This window comes from Notolabrus celidotus, chromosome 14 (genome assembly GCF_009762535.1).
Source record: "Notolabrus celidotus isolate fNotCel1 chromosome 14, fNotCel1.pri, whole genome shotgun sequence".
NCBI lineage: Eukaryota > Metazoa > Chordata > Actinopteri > Labriformes > Labridae > Notolabrus > Notolabrus celidotus.
The window spans coordinates 20,803,954-20,820,130 of record NC_048285.1 but is presented as its reverse complement, the minus strand read 5'-3'; the positions used below and the strand labels follow the sequence as shown (position 1 = coordinate 20,820,130).

Sequence of the window (16,177 nt, the reverse complement as noted above, 5' to 3'; positions counted from 1 at the left end):
ATCCAAAGGAGGTTGATGTTTTTAACACCTGAAATGATGCTTCCAATGTGTTTCAAGATTAAATGGTCACATTTACACGAAATAGAATATGATTACGTGTGTAAAAGGAGAAGTCTTGGTATTTAAGCACTATAATGATGAAAATAGCCTAGAGGATGGGTCTGGTGATGGGGCATACCTTCTATCTATTTTTCAGTAACGTTTGTTTCATGCGTTTGTCTTGGCTGTTTGTTCTCTGCGTCATTGCTTTGTTCTTAAAAAGCATCAGAACTCTGCCTCAGCCGTTGGTTAACTCGTCTTACTTTTGTGCTACTTTGCTCCAGTAATCATGTCTCTCCATCATTCATTCTCCTGGCAGCATAGAGGCGAGCAACGTCTGGTACACTCACTTTACAAAGTTATACATTCATTTGCATAATTTGATGCACAGCTATTGTAAAAAGGTAAATGAACGTGTTCTTATACAGGGGTTTTCTAGTCTTTCTGACCACTCAAAGCGCTTTTACATTTCTTGTAACATTCACTCACTTACACCACATTCACTCACTGATGGTAGCGGCTGCTATAGTAAGAAACCATCAGTATTGGCTAATCGCATTCATACACAGTCACACACCACTGAACAATAGCCGGAGCAATTTGGGGTTCAGTGTCTTGCCCAAGGATTATCCTGCATGTGACTGCAGGAGCTGTAATCAAACCGCCAACCCTCAAATTGATAGACGACCGACTCTACCCACTGAGCCACAGCCGCAGCTGAGTTACTTGACACATGGGTTTGTTTTCTCTGTGCCAGGAGGCTTTAAGCCCACCTCAGCTCTACCTGTGTCTCGGTTGACTAAAAGATAGGTTGAGTCAGCATTTCTCATACAGTATATCAACCACCATTGTTGGGCTTCAAAATGCATTCTCAGCAACCTTTGGGTGACATGACAGAGACTACGTCCATGTTTTATACAGTCTATTCGTATTTTTAATCCTTGTGATCACTTGAAACATGCTAACACTATTTATAGCTTTCACAAACATCTAAAAGGGACTCAAATCTTTAAAATCAATAAGCATTTAGGTGACTTTGAATGAATTTGTTTATAGTTGGGTTTCTAGTGACGTCATTATTTGAAGTCAGTTTTAAAGTTTGCGGTTTTGGCTTAGTTTTGTATTTCTACCGAAGAAAAGATCTGATTAACACAAAATGTAACTTGATTAAATTTCCCTGCTAGTTGATCAATTTGTGTGTGTTCTGGTGTGTGAGAACAAGGGCGCTCACAGTGCGTTCAAAACAGGTGCCATGAAATTCCTTACAGCAAGGTTAATGAGTGTGTTCAGAACAGACCCCAAAAATAAAAACATAACAATGAGTCAAGCTTGAAAAATGTTCAGTTCAACTGAGGAAAACTACAACTCATGCCCCCTTTTACATAAAAACCAACCTTTTATATAAAAAAAAGTATTTGTAAGGAAAACTGTGAAATACGGTGAGCGGCGTGTTCTGACCTGCTGTTGTTTTTGTAGACGGCCTTGTTGATGTAACCTTGTCATGGAGCATTATGTGTTGCTGATTAAAACTGTGTTGTTGGCGAGGTCAGGAACATCCACACGTGTGACACCTGAAACTGCTGTGAAAATGCTGCAGTGGTTATTGAAGTCATCCAAGGTTACAGCATGCATGTGTGTTTCTGTATGTGCGTACTGGCATGTATATGCAGGCAGCTGGGATTTTCTTCTGCAGCATTGATAAATAATCATTAGTATCATGTTGCCTTACGAACTGGTTTATTTTTTCACCTTAAAAAGATGTAAAAGCAGGTTTATCAATGTCTGCAATGTATGTATGTGCATGCAAGTGTGTGTCTGGGAGCAGAAATATGGCTCAAAGATATCTGGTGTAATGAGGCCAAGGTGATTTATAAGTGCAGAATGCTCCATTTCCCCAGCGCACACATGCACACGCATACACTTAAAGAGTGCGACTGTGACAGCTGGTTCACTTTCTTTCATTTGCTCCCCAATTATAGGCAAGAGAAACTGTGCTTTGCCACTGAAAAACCTGGTTAAAGCAAATTGGTTGAAGTTTCAGAATCTATATTTGGTGATGACATAACTGTAAAGGCTGTTAGAACAAACCCGCCAAGACATGTTTGAAGATGTTGTGTTTTGTTTTAACTTCTTGATGGAGAAAGACCATAATGTTATTGGTGCAAAGCCATGCTGGGGAATGGACTAGTCTAGACGATAATGAAAGGTAGGGCAATCAGCAAAGTGCGTGAGAGCCAGATGTTTATAGTCCGTTAGCATATATAGCGTCTCAGCGGAGGACCTGCAGACAGGTGAAGGCGGAACAGAGTCAACTCAATGTCTTGTAGTCGTGCAGTGTAGCCAGAGGGAACACTGCTTTGGATCAGACAGGCTCACCATTAACCTGTACTGACACTGTTTAGACAGCAGAGACAACAGCAGAGAAAAGAGGCAGGGGAGAAGCCAGGACTTTAGCGTTGCAAGGAGTGACGGGTGTGGAGGGACTGATTTGTAAATGAAAACAGATCATGTGGCTGTTGGTGAAAGCGGAGAGCTGGGTCTGCGTCAAGGTGCTGACCTTTTTGGATTCAGCTGATAAAATGCACAGAGGTAAATCCTCATTGCTACAGGCAAAATGATAAGGATTTAACCTTCACTCTAATGATTATACTTTAATGTGTTCCAGCCTGTTCTACACCTAAGTCATCAAATATGGCAGCTTGGTCGATGGCCCAACTTGCAAGCTTCATTTCTTAATGTTTTCCAAGGGTGATTAACTGGTCAAATTAGCATGAGACGGTCATCTAGGATTTGGGATTGAACTTGTAAGCAAAATGAATGATCAATGTTGACTTCTAGGAAGAAGTGGACATTTTAAAAAAGTTTAATAATGTAGGTAATCTATGTAAAGTTTGTAGGTTAGGTTGGTCAGATACGTTGCATTTCTTATTACAAGCATAACCACTGTTTCACAAGGTTAGCTCAGTGTTAACGTCTTTTGTATGTCCAGTATTTAGAAAAACTCAAATATTTCTCAGAAAACAATATTTTGAAAAACATTTGCAGTTGTTGTCTGTTGATAGTCACTTTATTACAGCATGTCTTCTTTATTTTGAAAGTATATTTATGTTGTGTATTGTCATATATGTTAGGTTGAGGTAGTCTGACAGCAGAGTGGCACCTGTAGATCATAATTTAAATTCAGGGTGATTGACAAAAGTTCTGTATGTGAAGACAGTTTGAAAAGTCTTGAAAAAACATAGACTAGTATTTTAAAGTCTAATTTTTTACTTGAGAGTTCTCAAATTTTGGACTTTGCAAAGAAAATAAAACCTTGTCGGCCGGCAGAAGTCTCTATTTCATTATTCACCAGTAACGGGAAAAACTTCCACAACAGAACATGTCCGTTTAATGTCTAAATACTTTATCAAATCTACACTGTTTCAATATTATCAGAAGAATTCTTGAAATATTTTATAGTTCTATGAAAAATATATGGTCATTTAAAATTTGATACCAGCTTCCTGTTTCTAAACAGCTGGCACAGAGACAAAAAAAAAACACTGAAAAGTGTAATGCTGAAAAATCACCCAGAGGAAGATCTCCCTACTCATTACATCAATTTGCCACAGGTTGGTAACATAACTGGGTATAAAAAAAGGGCACTCCAGAGGCAAGATGGGAAGAGGTTCATGACTGTGAGAGACTGCAAGAGGAAATAGTTCAACAATTCCAGAAAGAATTGCAAAGAATTGATCATTTCATCAAGTACGGTACATAATCTAATTTAAAGATTTGGAGAATCGAAATAAATCTCTATACAGTTCAATATTCAATATTTCATTTCAAAAGTCCAATAACTAGTCTTCGCAGTTTCCAAATGTTTTACAGTGTTGCCAAAAAAAGAGGTGAAGTAGCACAATGTTAAACTTGTCCCTGTCCCATTGGGGAAATTGAGGAAGGAAGACCCAAGTGCAGATTTAAAGTAAAAGGTTTTGAGTCTAAAATAACTAGAAGGTACAAACAAATTGTATTGAAATGTCTAAGAAACTAAATTCAAAATGTCCATCATAAAACACAGGGAACACAGTAGAGACGTACAATGATCCAACCCAGGACAGGGGAAACAGAGGAACTCTGTAATCAACACAGGTGTGGAACACAGGACACAGGTGACTCTAATGAGTGCAATCAAAAAAGGAGGGAAACACACAAGGGCAGGATGTAGAACTAAACTGGAAACACAGGACTAGACTGAGAAGCACAAGAAAATACAACATGAATACAACACAAGACATGGATCACTAAACACAAGGAAGTAATAGGACACCTTATACCACAGAATAAACACAGGGATGAATCAAAGCATGAAACAAGGGAATCTACAAAATGAAACGGGAAACAAAGACAGTTAAAACAAAAGGAAAATCCAAACCCAAACAAGATCTACTCATAAAAATTACTGGCTTAAAATTTAAAATAAGCGTCCCCTTTTCACAAAAAAATCTACATTTTTTCAGTTTTATATGTGGTCTTTGCACTATTTTCAATTAAACATTGTCTTTAAATGATTTGCAAAGCATCAAATTTTGATTTTAATCAACATTTGACACATCAAACTGGATTGTGCATATGCATTCGCAAACCATGAATGAAAGAGAGAGGGAGAGGAAAATGAGAACATGCAACACCCTTTAGTTTCTTAGTTTTGCGGTGCAGAAATAAAATTTAAAAAATTCTCAGTTTGAGTCTACAAAGAACTTTATGAGTCTCGATTAGGATTTTCAAAAGTGTGCACCAACTTTGGAAGAGTCTGGATTGTTAATCTGATTTCACAGCAGAGTACATGTCACAAGAAATACTCAACAGTTCATCTTTCAAAAACATTAACCATGATAAATATCAGACAGTTATCTAGATCAGATTACACTGTATTAAAAGTGAATCCAGAGCAACATTCTTCATTATATTATTGAACAACTGAAGCATACTGAGCAACCTCATAATCATTAAAGCCACTGACTTTGCCCCTAATAAGACGAGGGGCTGAAATCCATCAGAAAGAAAACATTCCCAAACAAAGCTTTTTCATCCATCATAATGTCGTGTTTGTTTTCCTTCTAGTCTTCTTTACTTTCCCTCCAGCTTTGCTGAAAGTAGATTTCAAGGTAATAATATTCTGTCCGCTGACTCAGCTGCCAAACATTTATTCATTTACCGCAGAGTATTCTTCAGTTTGATGCTAATCATAGTTTCACAAGAGAAGGTCGAGGGATTTATCAAAGGGTTGGAGGAGTATTGTTCCAAAGCACACTGTATTTCAGAAATGTCATTTCACGGTATAAATATTACAGCTGATCCTTTCCCCGAATAGCTTGACATATTAAAAAAAGTCGGAAAGCGCTAAAAAAATTTTTAAACCTGAAATAACCGATTACTGGCCACAGGGGGGCGCTGGAAGAAGCTGTAAACCCTGTTACACGGAAGAAGCTAACTTTATCTGCCTCCTATTTATTGCCATGTTGGAATATCACAGTGGATTATTGGAGTTCACCAATACATAGATTAACTAGTTAAAGAATCAAAACAGAGCTAAAAGATGGTAAACAGGATTCAAATGGCTAAAGAGAGCTGGAGAGTTGGTAATGTTCTCTTCAATGTCTGACACTCAACAAATCCCACTCACTATGTTCATATGACCAACACTTGATTCAAAAACTAATGGAAAAAACACCTTAATGTAGATCATTGCAAACCAATACAGAGACTGCCCCCAAAGGATGATTGGGGTATTTGTTGTAACCAAAAGCTCTGCACTGTCACAGTTAATCACACGCACACACACAACCCAGACACACACAGAGACACGGCTGGAGTTGACATACCAGAGTCTAGTCACCCGGCGGGAATGTGCCTTGAAAATCAAAAGACATTAGCCAATTAGCACTGATCAATAGTCGCAGCCACACAGGGAAGAGCCAGACTGGGAGCATTGTTAATGTGTGCCTCGAGGCCGGTCAGCCGGCTGAGACTACTACCGCTCTCAGCTCTCAACCAATGAAAATGCTGGAAGAACCCTTGACATTCTGCTGCTCTCCAATGCAGAGTACCTTTCCTTGCAGTATCCAGGCAGATCTGGCTACACAAGGATGTTGAGATCGAGAGATACAGCGAGATGTAAGGAGAGGAAGGAAGGGAGGTGGGAGGAAAAAAGGAAGAGTGGGAGAGTGTATGTGTTAGGTTGTGAAAGCAGGTGTCGTAGTGGGCCGTAGTGGGCCGCAGTGGGCAGCAGGTAATCGCACTGAGATAAGCACCAGCATGACAGCCAACCTCTAATTCCCCATGGGAGGTGGTAGTGTGGAGTTGCCGCAGGGTTGGTCTCCCCATCCTGTGGAAATAGATTTATATAAAGGAGGGATGAGAAGAGATGGAGAGAGGATGGATTTTGATGAAAGGAAGATAGAGGCGAGATAAGAAGAAAGTGAGAGAAGTATTTGTGTTCCGCATACATGTTCACATACGCAGATCACGGCTTGGGATGTATGGGGGATTGAGGCGGAAGGAAAAGAATATAGAAAAAGGGGTCGTAAAGAAAGAGGAAGAGATATCTAAAATATTACATCCATCCAGGGGGAGTGTTCAGCGGGGCAGGCATTATGAGAGTGTAAATTGCATTCCCTCCTTCTCCCCTTGGGCTGCTGGCTGCTGGATGAATATAATCACCCACAGCATGGAGCGGCACCCAGAAACACAGTGCACACACCGGCTGTGGACACTAGAAGAATATAGATACAGAGTCATGATGTGTTTGTTGTCACAAAAGTTTCCAATCACATTCGATTTTGCATCAGTTCCCCCGCCTGTTTAGTTTTGTCTGAAATGATGTAAAGCATTGACACATAGGTAATTTGTCTCAATTGGGAGGAGATCAATAGTGATTCACTGGGTACCGTCAGACATCAAGCATCAGCTTCGAAGATGGAGGAGAGCAGAGGGCTTTGCTAATTTTGATTTCCAGAACAATTCCTCTTCATGGAGCAAAAGATGAGGTAGCAAGTAAAACAATAAAGTGGTTTTCTCTTCCCTGTTATTCTGTTTCATGGTGTTATGATTAGGATGTGCTTGATGGTTTATTGTTGTTCTTTTTCATGTTTTTTAATATGTTCTTTGGTACTATTGTGAGGTTTCATTTGGTGTCTTATCGAACCGTATTTGATTTGATTTTTATTTGTGTTGAACAAATCTAAAAATGTAATCATAAAAACTTAAGTTTAGCTCCATGGACAAAGCATCATGCAGTTGAAATGAAGAAAACACCATTGTTGTGTTTGAGAAGGCGCAGAACAAGCAAAAACCTTATCTGGTTCTGCCTGTTCCTTACAATATCAAATCATTTCATTAAAATCAAATGTATCTAAACTCCTAACTATAACATAAATATCAAAAACAACAAAAAGTACTCCTCCATTTTATATTTCTCCATTAATGATTGCTTATGAGTACATTTCAATGTATTAATTGCACATTTTTATTACCAAATCAAGGCCATTCCACAGGGTTACCCTTCAAACTTGCTTTAGTTGGTTGTTTTTAATTAAGATTCCCTCTTAGTTATAGTGCGCCTCTCTGCCAGTGAACATCTTTTGAATGTTGTCAGGTAATACATTATTTACTACCTCATCTATAACATAACTTGGCTTTAAATACAAAAAATTAGAATGCTCTTTGTATTCAGCATTATGAATTATCCTCAGTCTTTTTAAAAATGTGCATATATAATGTAAGTTGCTTTTATAAGTGTTCCTCTAAACACAACAGGACAGATATTATACTGTGAGAGCACAGTGTAGAATGTGTAATTATTTTTTGATTGAAGATATATCTCAGTATTCCAATGCTTCTCCCTACCCTTGAGCATAGATGCTTGTAGTCCATTAAAGGTGACATATCATGCAAAATTGACTTTTTAATGGTTCTCTACCTGAAATATGTGTCCCTGTCATGTCTACAAACCCCCCGAAAATGAAAAAAATCCATTCTGCCCCTGTTCTGATTTCTCCACCTTTTTATAAATGAAACGAGCCATTTCAGTTTTCAGTGTTTTTGTTACGTCATAACGACATCCTGTCTGTAACGGAAGCCAGAGCTCAGAGCTTGTTCAGCCCATAGACTGTATAAAATACAACTCAACTTCTCCTCAGTTTTTCATTTCCTGCACACATGTGTGCTAACAAGGAGCTTAGGAGGGAGGCATGCTAGTTGTAGGCTGTCTTAATAAACACAAAGATTGGTTTTACTCCCCACGTCTGCAGATTTGAAGATCTAGTTGATGATTTTTATTTTTCATGGAAAAGTGCTAGCGCTGGTTAACATAGCCACATAGCTACATGTTCGTAGCTGTGTACCAAGACACACATCGACATACTGACAAATAAAACAACAAGAAACACTAAATCTGTGACCAATCGTTCAGGAAGGTCCTGCTGCAGGCGCCTCTCCATCAGGATCCGACTCTGGATCAGATTCAGAGGGTTGAGGTAACGCAGGTCTGTGAGCAGCCGCGTATATACAGCCAACATGTAAACATTAGATCAACGTGCTGGAGAGCCGAGGCCACATCCACTTCCTGAGGGGGCGTGGTCAGAGAGCTCATACTCATTTAAAGGCACAGACACAGAAAACAGCCTGTTCTGAGCAGGGCTGAAAAAGAGGGGTTTTCAGGCATGACAAAATCTGATTTCAAAGGGTTTTTTTTGAGCATAAACTTCAAAGACATGTTTTGGGGACCTCTTAGACCAATATATTTTGATGAAAAAGAGCATAATATGTAGGGATGGGTACCTTTCACATTTGAACCAATACGGTACTGATACCCGGTACCTGGGAATCAGTACCGGTACTCAATGGTAACAATTCTCGGTACTTTTGTGTGTGTTTATGTGGTAATAAATGTTAATTTAAAAAGAAATCAAATCTTAAATTTGTTTAATTTAACATGCAATGAACAGAAACAGGATTATATAGGTGATTAGATATATTAGCTGACACATGTGGTGTCTAATTGCTCTTTCTGGAATTTATCAATGAACACATGTGAATGCCTGCGGACGGGGAAAAGTCAGTTCTCCATCTCTTTATAATAACAGGACACACAACTTACTTGTTGGGCATTCACGCACACAGGAACGGTTATAAACAGGGCAGGTAGTTGGAGCGAGAGGGTCCGCCAGCCCGTCAGCTGCAGGCTCCGTTTGGCACACTCCCGCGCAGATGCAGAGAGCAGAGAGCAGAGACGTCCACCCCATCAGTCTCAAACTTTTATTCAGGGCGAGAGTATGGAAAATCGCCTCCTCTTCCACTCCCTCACAGTCACAGGGATGCGCTCTGGTACCGAAACATGGTACCATTTGATTTTACGTGAATCAGTACTCTGTAGTACCGACGGAATTCGGTCGGTACCTATAAAAGTACAGAATTCAGTACCCATCCCTAGTAATATATCACCTTTAACACACCCAGAACTCACTTTTCATATACTCAATGAAATCTCTGTTTATGTTAAGATTTCCAAGTAACATGACTTTGTTTTTTGCTACAGTTCAACGTAAGCGTATTTATGTTGAAACAACATTTCAGTTTGAACGCCTGTAGACGCCACTGCAGGTCATCCCCAGAAAATAAAAGATATGTGTATTGTTTGCAAAGACAATGAATTTCAGAAAATCAGACACTCTGCATATATACTTTATGTTTAAAATCAACAACTTGGGTCCCAAGATTGACCCCTGTGGAACACTAGAGGTAATGTTTGAGCAACTTGACATGTGGTATCGTATTGTACTTTACCATACTGACTTGTGTCTTATCGTTCCCTGTGTTTTTGTACTGTAATGTACCAAATAGCATCGTAGCGATTTGGATCTTATGGTATCCTACCATATGGTATTGTATGGTATTTCAACATAGCGTATCGTGTCCTATCGTATCCTATCATTCTATGTCGTATGGTATCGCATTGTATATTTTAACATATTTTTTCCATACAACTGATTTCCCCTCTTTTAGCTCAAGTCTCTTTTCCATATTCTTCAGTAAAGTGCATTCAGTTCTTTCCTCTATGAAATGTGTTATACATCAAAAACTGAATCCATTTAGACACAATTTGTCTGAAGAAAAAGTTGAAGCTAAAATTGTTTGTCAGTTGAAATGTTATTTGATCAACAGGAAAATCAGTCTAAGGCTGTTTTAATCAGTTTTCCATCTTTAAAGCGTGTTTTTAGCAAGAATGTCAAACATTATTAAGCTTCAGATTTGGGGAGATTTTCTGCTTTTCATTTTTTCTTGTGATATGGAAGTGATAATCTCAGGGTTTCAACTGTTTGTCAGAGGAGACAAGCATTTTGAGGATTTTTCTAAAATTTATAGACCAAAATTTTAATGGGTTAATCAAGTAAAGTAATTACCAGATTGGATAATTGCCAGATTGGATAATGAAAAGTGTCTGTGTCATTACTGAGACGGTGCATCATTCTGTCTGTCTCCTTCTCTTTGGCTCTGTGTGATACACGCTGCTAACAGAGGCAGATAGACATGCTAATCCTCTTTATCTCAGCTCTCAAAGCTGATTTGTCTCTTGATGGGACCTTCAGAAAAAAAGAGGAAGGTAGCACTGAGAGAGAAAACATCTGATCTGATCAGTCTTCCTCACGATATACCCAGTAGTAGGCCCAGATGTCAGGGATGTTAGGTCAGCGCCCGCTTAATGAGAGGGCAGCAACCCGAGTCAAGGCTCATTACTTCTTTACATTAGGCAACAGTTGACAGAAACGCTCATCTAATTTGCCTCTTTCCATCTCTCCATCCTCCTTATCCCTACTTGCCTCCTCCTACTTCCTCCTCTTCCTCCTACTCCTATTCCTCCTCCCAGGGCCGCTGCTCCAGGGAGAACTGTAAGTACCTGCATCCTCCTCCCCACCTAAAGACTCAGCTGGAGATCAATGGCAGGAACAATCTCATCCAGCAGAAAAACATGGCCATGCTGGCCCAGCAGATGCAGCTAGCAAACGCCATGATGCCCGGTACACAGCTGCAGCCAGTGGTAAGAGGGCACTTATGACTACATGCACACAAGTTCACACAAACAACACTTGTTTCCTACACACATGGAGTACAAAATGTGCACGTTCCGTGGGCAGAGTCCCATTGGTAAAACACTTAAAGACTTTAATGTGCAGACAACTTTTTCAAATCTAAATGACCACAATCTCTTGGTTTAGTTATCGCAGCAAGTTTAACTTAGTGCATATTTAAAGAGCTGTTTTTTAAGACGGTTTCCTGAAGCTGCTTTGTTCCAGAGAGGTCTGTTCTGGATCAGAGAATGGCATGACAATTATTAAGACCTGATACAACTCTTGACTCTCGACTTTTCATTACTTTCTGATCCAAATGGCTTGAGTTGAGAGAAATCAGGGTGATTATGATGCTCAGAAAAAAAACATACAAGGAATGCCATTGGAAATCACATGACTTGAATTTTTGACCATGCCTACTTTCCCAAAACTGCAAAAAAGCCCAGTGTTCCAAATGAAAATACTAAATAGATCATAAGTAACATAAAATATATGTAAGTCATCCATGATTCTATGTGCAAGAGGTTTTTTTGTTATTGTTTGTTTATTGGCAGAATGGAAAACATCGCAATTTCAATCAAAGAATTCTCATTAAAAGCAAAATGATCACTGAAGTCTTGAACTCTGGAACCTTGCTGAAAATATGTTATGCTAGGCATTCATTCATTGAATTTTATGTGTTTAAGGTCACTTCACTTTAAGTATGAACAGGATGGAACTGAGGAACTGTTGCATTTGGCTGAAGAGAAGCAGGAGAAGATAAAAGATCTGGTTTTGAGATTTTGAGGTTGTTAAAGTCCATCTATGGCTGCCCCTTACTTATCATGAAGAAGTCACAAAGTTGATAAACAGATTTATACGTTTGTTGACAAAATTGCAAAAGAGCTCTAAAATATTTCTATCAGGATTTCTCTGACATAAAAAGGACATCAATCAATCAATCAATCAATCAATCAATCAATCAATCAATCAATCAATCAATCAATCAATCTTTATTTCTTTAGCGCTTCACCTTGAGAACTGTAGAGCACTTTGCAGCATTTAGCAAGTCACAGCAGCAATCATTTAACAGGCAGAAACCTCGAGCAGAACCAGACTCATGTGAGACAGCCATCTGCCTCAACTGAGTTGGGGTTGCAAAGAAAGATAGAGGAGAGGGGGGAAAAAAAAGAGAGAGAGAGAGATGATAGTGGCAAGACGAATAGTAGTTGTTGTAGCCGCTTGAGTCTGGCATGTCAACAGCAGCAGGCCGTCTATGGCAGCAATTCAGAGGAACCTATGAGACAAGGGAGCTCAGGGACTCCAGAAAGGTCTGTGGTTAGTAACTTTAATGGGACAAGGAGACTTAAAGTAAGGATCCCAGTGTGTCAGTTCCCCTAGCAGTCTAAGCCTATAGCAGTATAACCAAGAGCTAGTTTAAGCCTGACTATGAGTTGAACTATAAGCTTTATCAAAAAGAAAAATATTGAGCCTACTCTTAAAAGTAGAGAGGGTATCTGCCTCCCGGACTGGTGGATGATTCCAAAGGAGAGGTGCCTAATAACTGAAGGCTCGACCACCCATACTACATTTTAGAGACAATTGTTTGAACAACATATACAATGCAAACGTATTTATGATATACAGTAAGCAGAGAAAAAAAGTATATCATGAAGATAAGAGGTACACCTTTGTACACAGGGGGTGCCAAAATCAACACAAACTGAAAGTTCCTTACAGGAGCTTTAAGCTGTGTTTCAGACATTTTAGAATAGTGAGACCTGGGTGTTAGACATCATCATTGTGGGTGTTTTTATACAGCAATCAATGCAGTGTTATATTATTATCATGCACACACAAATCCATGCATGAACACACACACACACATGAGGTAAACGACACCAGGAATCTCTCTGTGACTGTGCTGCATGCTCTGCAGATCTTCAAAGTGATACTGGGAGCTCCATTCAGTCACTTTAAATGAATCCCTTCCCGTTTTGTGAGACCTCCCAGAGTCAATGAGACCCGTCAGTCAGGCTCCAAGTCATCCTCTGTCTTCTCCTCAGTCTCTTCATGTTTTAAGAGCACTGGAGTGAATTTCTCTCTGACTATTCAAAAAAGCTTCAGCTCCTGCATGCTTGGACACACACACACACACACACACACACACACACACACACACACACACACACACACACACACACACACACACACACACACACACACACACGTGCACACTTAGCCGTTGGGTTATCATCCTTATCTATGGGACGAGGGGCTGAGTCGAGGGGCCCATTGAGAGGAACAGAGACAACCATGAAAGGGTCTGAAAGAAGCAATAGATCTCCCTGGGACTGCAAAGCTTTCCTTTTTCTGTTTATGTCATGTGGAGGAAGAGAGAGAGAGGGGATAGGAGGAGGAGGAGAAAGATAGGCTGACAGAGAAGGACACAGCAGAGGAAGAAAGGGAACGCTGAGTGAGGCAGGAGGAGATAAATGGGCAGAGTAAAGACAGGTAGGTAAAGTGAAGGAGATAGGACGACAGTATAGTGAGGAAAGATGGCTTTAGACCTGTTTCAGTTTGAGAGAAGTGTGTGCAAAGAGAACAAAGAGTAAAACCAGGTAGCAGCCTCTCTAAAAAATCAGACTTTCTTCCTCCATCCCTCCCTTGTGTGTAGCTGAGTTTCCTGCCCTCATACTCAGAAGCTTTAACACTTTTTTTATCTGCAGCGCTCCCTCTTTTTTGGTCTCTACCTGCTCTCCTCCCATCCATGTGTGTAGGAGAGTGCTCTCATTTCACGCATGGACCCGTGCGGAGGGTGGAGTAATTAGGGTCCATTACAGCACGCTGTGAGTGATGGTGCTCATGATGCTTTTTATTACAGAGTCAACGTCAGCGGATAGGCAACAGTACAATTATCACTCTGTATCACTCACTCAGTCATACAAAAAATCCACCAGAGGAAACTTTGTATGCTTGTTTGATGTAGTCAGAGTACAAAAATAAGTGAAATAAAACCATGAGAGCCACAAGGGAAGGGCTTTCCAAGAGCTGTCTTGCTTCTGTAATTAGATGTATTTCCATGTTTGGGTTGGAGGAAGGCTTGTGTTTAAAAGTGCCGGCAAAATAACAAAGACTGTTCTCGGTGGGGCTGATGTAGCACTCCAACTATCTGAGGAATAGAAGGGAGTAGAATGATTTTATTGCCACCGCACGATGTACAAAAAATAAGAATCTAGATCGATTCAAAGAGGTTGAATGTAACAATCAAAGGGTTAAATGAATTAGAAATCAAACACTTGATGAACTCATTACCAGGCCCTGGTTTGGTTAGAGCTGTAGTCTAAAGTGGCCACATTACATTCATTTACACTTTTATATTTTCACTCTGAAACCTCTGACATTGTCATTTTGCATGAATTCAAAAGATCTCTTTTAATTATTCCACCCAGGTGTCTTAAGCCGCTTACACATTGTGAGTCCACAAAAACGCTAGTAGATCACCAGCAACGCAACCAGAAATAACACGTGCAATTGTTTTGTTTGCACACACAATTCAGCGCTCGTTACTTCGGATCTTAGCAGATAAGGCCCATCGTGTCTTCGCCAGCGTGATATCAGCATTCTGGGGGGGTGACTTCAAACTGCTTTACAGCATTGTTTGAGCACAAAAGGCAGGATGCGTGAGCACAGCGGGAGCTACACACATAGTCAGACCTGCACACACATAGTGCTCCCTCTACCTCTTATGGCAAATAAGTAATGAAAGGAGTTTGCCTAACCACTACCCCACTAGGCATTACACTTTGCAGGCAAGGTGCAACAAGGGTGTAAATATCCCACCTAGAACTGGCAAGCTACTTTTTTTGAAGATTACATTTTATTTATACAACCTAATGAATAATGAAACTTGACTGAAATCTTTGGCTTAAGGACTCTATGGGGATAATGTTGTGTGCGTAGGATGTGTGAATTTGGCAGTAGAAGAAATCCCCTATAGAGTCCAAACACTGGTGGTGGTGGATGATGAATCCTAGGAAAGCACAGTCAATGCGGCGTCTATGTATATATGTCTATGGGCATGTCCTTGTTCAGCTGTGTGTCGGACATTTGATCATTATGAGTTTCATGACTTTGTGATGTCATAAATTGTCTGAGGGAGAAAAAAAAGTGTAAAACCTGACGTTTAAAGCAGTCTGCAGACAGAGCTCTGGGGATCGAGGGGTTATACTGGCATACGTTCACAGATTTGAATCTTTGCCCATGTGTAGTATGAATATCCAACATTGCAAAAATATAACATTGAAAAGAATATGCCATATGTATGTCTTAAAAAAATGACAGCATCCTGGCAATACCCCTTCTTTTAATTGGCTCATGTTAGCTTAGTTTGCTAACTTAATGTACAAACAAGTGCAATAACCCTTGTTTTGCAACACATTGCTATAGAAGAGTGTAAGCAAACGTTTGGGCTGGAAAAAGCGATGTGACAAGATACTAAAAGCATTGAGGCCTATCAGCTAAGTACACATCAGATCAAGAAGCGTTCTATTAATAGAGAGGCAGTCGGTTTATTCTACAACTTTAAAGACTTTGCCTTTGGTCGACTCTATGGTCAGACATGCCAGAGATACATCTTTTTAAGACTTAGTGCATCTTCTTTCCAAAGAACAGACGATCATTTGACTTCTTTTTTTCAGAAATGACTCCTCACAGCACGACATTGTAACACAGCTCTGTTAGATCACACATCTTTTGATCTTGCTTTTTAAGTCTCAGAGAGCAAGTGAAGTTATTCAGTCTTATTGAGAGGACACTTATGTGCTGTAGCTTTCCTGCTTTTATATAAAACTGTGAAGAAAAAGGATTTCAACACCTAACATGTGTGACTTCTGTTTGAATCTTCTACATACATTTGCAGCCAAATTGTGTAAGATCTGCTCATGTAACTTGGCTTCAGAGCATGTAAAGAGAAATGCTGTCATCTTAGGATTGTAAAAGAGGAAGAGCTTCACAGGCACATCATCACTGCTGCAAAACAAAGTGCCGAC

The 16,177-nt window shown here is 39.8% G+C and overlaps 1 protein-coding gene across 6 annotated transcripts in view; it reads left to right on the top strand.

The window, feature by feature from the left end:
• The window catches only part of LOC117825906 (muscleblind-like protein 1), a 95,317-nt gene that overhangs the window by 59,347 nt on the left and 19,793 nt on the right, over positions 1-16,177 (top strand). For all 6 annotated transcript variants that reach the window (XM_034701889.1, XM_034701891.1, XM_034701886.1 and 3 more), the window contains exon 3: positions 10,946-11,116. In XM_034701889.1, coding sequence (XP_034557780.1) covers positions 10,946-11,116 — 171 coding nt within the window. The remainder of the gene's footprint in view (positions 1-10,945; positions 11,117-16,177) is intronic.